This window comes from Beauveria bassiana, assembly GCF_000280675.1.
Source record: "Beauveria bassiana ARSEF 2860 unplaced genomic scaffold BBA_S00114, whole genome shotgun sequence".
NCBI classification, from domain to species: Eukaryota; Fungi; Ascomycota; class Sordariomycetes; order Hypocreales; family Cordycipitaceae; genus Beauveria; species Beauveria bassiana.
Window position 1 is genome coordinate 5,849 of NW_007930949.1, and position 4,537 is coordinate 10,385.

The 4,537-nt window shown below is 50.2% G+C and overlaps 1 protein-coding gene across 1 annotated transcript in view; it reads right to left on the bottom strand.

Moving 5' to 3' along the window:
* Positions 1 to 2,506: 2,506 nt before the first annotated feature.
* Positions 2,507 to 4,537, bottom strand: part of BBA_10279 (reverse transcriptase) — a gene marked incomplete at both ends in the record, with an annotated part of 2,779 nt that continues 748 nt past the window's right edge. The window contains 8 exons of the mRNA XM_008605376.1: positions 2,507 to 2,598; positions 2,643 to 2,796; positions 2,845 to 2,912; positions 3,048 to 3,364; positions 3,483 to 3,613; positions 3,688 to 3,839; positions 4,309 to 4,386; positions 4,424 to 4,457. Coding sequence (XP_008603598.1) covers positions 2,507 to 2,598; positions 2,643 to 2,796; positions 2,845 to 2,912; positions 3,048 to 3,364; positions 3,483 to 3,613; positions 3,688 to 3,839; positions 4,309 to 4,386; positions 4,424 to 4,457 — 1,026 coding nt within the window. The remainder of the gene's footprint in view (positions 2,599 to 2,642; positions 2,797 to 2,844; positions 2,913 to 3,047; positions 3,365 to 3,482; positions 3,614 to 3,687; positions 3,840 to 4,308; positions 4,387 to 4,423; positions 4,458 to 4,537) is intronic.

Here is a 4,537-nt window from a genome sequence, read left to right on the forward strand (position 1 = left end):
CCCGTAAGTAAACCTCACTCAGGTACCGTAAAAACCGTTATGGATGTCGCTAGCGCTTTTAGTGAGTTTTAGCTACAAGGTGGGGGACACATAACCGCTATTTCTGGCTCTTTAGGCAAGTGGCTGGCCCGGGAGCGCGCGTTCCAACGGCTTACCCTTTGCTGAGGAGCAGCCGTCAAAGAGGACAGCGCCTGGTGAGGACATCCTCACTTAGAGCCTGTCCCTAGATGTCCCTCCCCCGCCGTGCGATAGCCTTGGCAGGCTGGACTTCCAACAATGCAGTCATCCACCAGCTTCGATGTCCACCAGCGGATGCCTATGCTCCTCCAGGTGCTGATACGTTGGACCCCATCACGCACTACAACCCAGCCCACAGTTGCCAGAACACCCAAAGTCCCAGCGAGTTTAGGTGCTGTCATGCACTGCATGGTACACACTGGCCGGCACCATACGCTCCTAGCACCAGTCAAAGAGCACTATATTCATCCTGGCCCTAGCATATAAAAGACGTGGCACCCAGTGGACACTGAAACCCCCCATTCTTAGTGGCACATGTCAAGAAGGGTGGCGGTCCCAGCCGTTGTCGTTCATTCCGAGGGTCTGGAGTCTGCGGAGTTGAGGGCTTGTTGAGAAACAACAAGGCCGGCCTGCATATGGGGTTGAATTCTCTTTTGCTTCAGAAGGGGAGGGAAAGGAAAAAAGGAGGGAAAAATAGACAATCAAAAAAGCGTCGTCCGTGTCGGTAGAGGCAGATCGGCACAGCAAGGAGGCTGTCCTTGCAGGCGGAGCTTTTTTAATGAATTCGATTGCGTTTTCGCGGTCGCCATGTCGCTTCTCTTTCCTTTATGGCAGTCAACCCTGGTACTAGATGAATAGTCCGTGTTCCATCGCCTGTCACTCGCACGAAGCAGTTCTGCGGACGGAGCATTTGATTCTCGCTATCACAAATTCCCATCCCGTTCCGCATATACTTGGCCGCCAGCCGTTGCACGGCCGACGACTCTGCACTCCGCTGCGTACTCCACTCCCCGTCTACTAAAAGCTTGAATTTTATGCACATTGTTTCCGTTTCTTGAGAGGAAATTTGTCGCTGTTAGACTTTTGCGCCAGTTGGGATGCCGGGATGCGGTGAATGTGAACTTACTTGCGAAGTAAACTCTGCTTCGGGCATCTTCAGATATTGGAACGTGACCCTGAATTGACGACGGGCAGGACGTAGACTGCCCTGGGTGAGCGCTTGCAGTGTCTGAAGAAAGGACGGATTTGGCGCCGCTTGTGAATGTATCTGCCATTGCCATCGTTTCCGGGATAATGATAGCACAGATTAATCGTGGTTGTGCACACTGTCGCCTGGACCATAGCTCTTTTGACTGATGAACAAGGATGTCCTCCCACAGGCGCGGTGCCACGAAGGACGGTCTCGTGGCAGGGCTGTTCAAACTGCGCTGTCGCAGTGGCCCTTCGGCAGCAGAGCCCGATGTGGGACACCCCTTAGGAGGACATCCTCGCTCAGAGGCTGGCTCTACAAGTCCATCCTCCACTTTGCGATAGCCCTGGTAGGCCAGCGGTGCTCGTAGCCTCGATCACTAACGGATCATTTCATCCACGGCTATTTCCATCTAAAAATCTTCGTTTATAAACCTACTATTAATGACCTTAAAAGATGGCCACTGGATACCATCGTGCTGTAGCGCAGCTGCGAAATCAATCTTGCTTTTGTAATTGTCACGTTTAGAAGGCGTTTTATCGGGTAAGCCGCTTGAACTGGCCGCTGATGGCAGCAGAACACCAGTATATGTGGCTAGGCTGTAAGCGCTGTTGCGATGCAGCCCTACGAGTAGGCGGTAGCTTTAAAATCACCGCCCCCCGCCCTGCCGCTCATAGCCCATGTACTGGTTTTCTAGCACCCTCCGCAGTTTCTGTTCGACTATGATGAGAACTAGATCTGTAGCCTAATCGCGTCGGATCCGGCAAGAGAAGTCGTCAAAATACATTGGAGCTGTCAATATCAGACTCGACAACCTGGGCTTCCCATACTCCAGAGGACCAGGCAAAAATATGTTAAGAGACTCATAAAACTTTTCCAAGGGCAGCGTGGCTGCAACCCTGGAGAAATACAGAATCGAATACCGGCGACGAAACCGAGTTACAAAACGCATTGGCCATTTCAAACTTGACTCGAGGAGACTTGGTAGGGAATGGCTGGTGGGGCTGGTGTTACTGGTGCTCATTTGGTGTAATCGAGGATTTACAGTTCACCCGAGAAGAGACGAGATGTAAGTCTAGATGCAATTTTATAACTTTAAAACCCGTTTTTGGTCTTCATTGGCAAAGAGTCCGTCTGGGTTGAGTGAATTCTCCCGCCCGAACGCGATTTGCTGTTGGTTTTCGATACAAACGCCTGAGGACGAAAAGAGAGAACAACTTTACAGACAATAGAATTCAAAATACATACGGTTCACAGAGCCAACTTCACGATCTGGCGTAGCGCATTGATGCGTCATGGCTAATAGTCAGTGTACATGATGTCTATATTGCTGCGCCGAATCTGCCACAACAGATCGTTCAGCGCATCGCGAATAAAGCACTTCGCAAATACTGCAAGAATATTAGTTTTGCCAGGATGGAAAAAAGCAACGCACCTGATATGACTGTCTTGCTCCCTGGTCGTCGTTCTCGCAGCTCCGACGAGACAACATTCGCAAGAAGTATTTCACCGGAATATGCGGTGGCTCTGTCGCCGAATTTTACCTCAACTATATTCTCTGAATTGATATAGATTGAGATGCGGAGATTCTAATAGACAGATTAGCATATCAGTCACTGGCTGCATGGGCTACGTACATATTCTCCGTCAAGCTTGTCTTCGTCGAGCGCTTCGTTTAGCAATTTCTGAGCGGCGATTCCGACGCCTTGGAAAGGTCAGCAGGCGCATACCACATCCACCTTGGTATTTCTCAACTGTCTCATCTATTTGCCATACAAGATGGATTCTGCAAGTTAAAATTGAGCGACTGTTTTGATCGTGGATCAGCTTCCGCAGATACGGTAGGTGACCAGCAATGCCAAATCCGGTGGCCAGCATAACAACATTTTCATATAAATGTACTGGTAATTTTTTCCATACGGCCCGTTGAACATTGCCCGGCGTGTGGCAGGGCCGCGGTCCGATAGAGCGAACAGATCTTTGGTGAAGCCGCCGCGAGGCTCGATAAACAGGTCGAGATGCTTCTGCAGCTTTTCGGACCAAGATATCACAGTGAAAGGATGTGTCTGTGCAGCCGACCCCAGACTGGCCCACGGAACCCAAAGGCTTGCGTTTGTCCAACTTTCACCTGCAGCGGCTTCGACAACTGCAGGCTTACTTTGATTGCGCCATTGTCGTATGTTATTCATGCCGTCCAGAGCCCTGACCTATTCCGAAATGAGATGCTGGCGAGCCAGAAGATAGAGGTCGTAGAGAATAGAGCTCCGCCACGTACAGGTACAAGCGCGGAAACAGATCGGCGGACGAGGCATGTCGCCACAGACCGTACACGAAGGCGAACGAAAGTATTTGGTGGGTGCGCAGGGCGACTTTGTACCAGACGCTTCGCAGTGCCAAGTGTATTACCTGCGCGCACAGACATAGAATGGACTATCAATTTTATTGTTAGAAGTTGGCCATACTTGGGCAAAGCAACATACTACCAAGGCAAACACATCTTTCGGTGTGTGCAGGTCCAGCCTTCCCTTTGCTGCGCCAGCTGCGGCGGCATGGAAGACTGTAAGAGCCACTGCGAGGACCACCGCTAAAGCGTGAAGGCGCCGGCAGGATCGGAGCGACAAGCCAAGGATATCTGCGAGAAAACCAAGGCATGGGCCTGCAAAGCAGAAGATAAAGTTGACGACGGAGAGAGTGCCAGATCGAAGAATAGCCTGATCCAGGTGGGGGGGCTATGATAAATGAAATAGTGGCCCCAACGTACGCTAAAAGCAACACAACATCGCTACGACTCCAACGATCAAGACATTTGCCGCCGCGCTCCACAGTTGGGTAGACCAAGTAGTCAGACGCTAAGTACTTTGCCTATTGTATTGAAAGGTAGGAGGACATATTTCAGCGCAAACGGACAATAAGCCCGTGTGAAATGGTAAATCGGAAGGCGCAGAGCCAGTAAGGAAAGCAAGGTACCACAGGCCACGGAATACAAGATGGTGATTTCGTACATTGCCACAGTAATGTAGGGAAAAAAGGATTCAAGTCGAAAAATTACGGGTTCAATATTTATATGGCTTTGCTAGCTGTGGTAATGACCATTAGCACACAAAAGGATTTTTGTCTGATGTTTTCTTGCTGGTCTGTCCCAGCCCCCTTCTGACTTGACCAAAAATACGAATCCGTACCTGGTAATAGGGTATAGTGGTTTATATGCCAACTTACTAATACCAAACCAAAAGTTTATTACGCCCGGTGACTATAAAAGCCAATAGGGCTCACTAGCTAAGTTATTTTACATGTCCGAAAGTGGCGTCTCTGCCTCCTGCAAGCCCATGA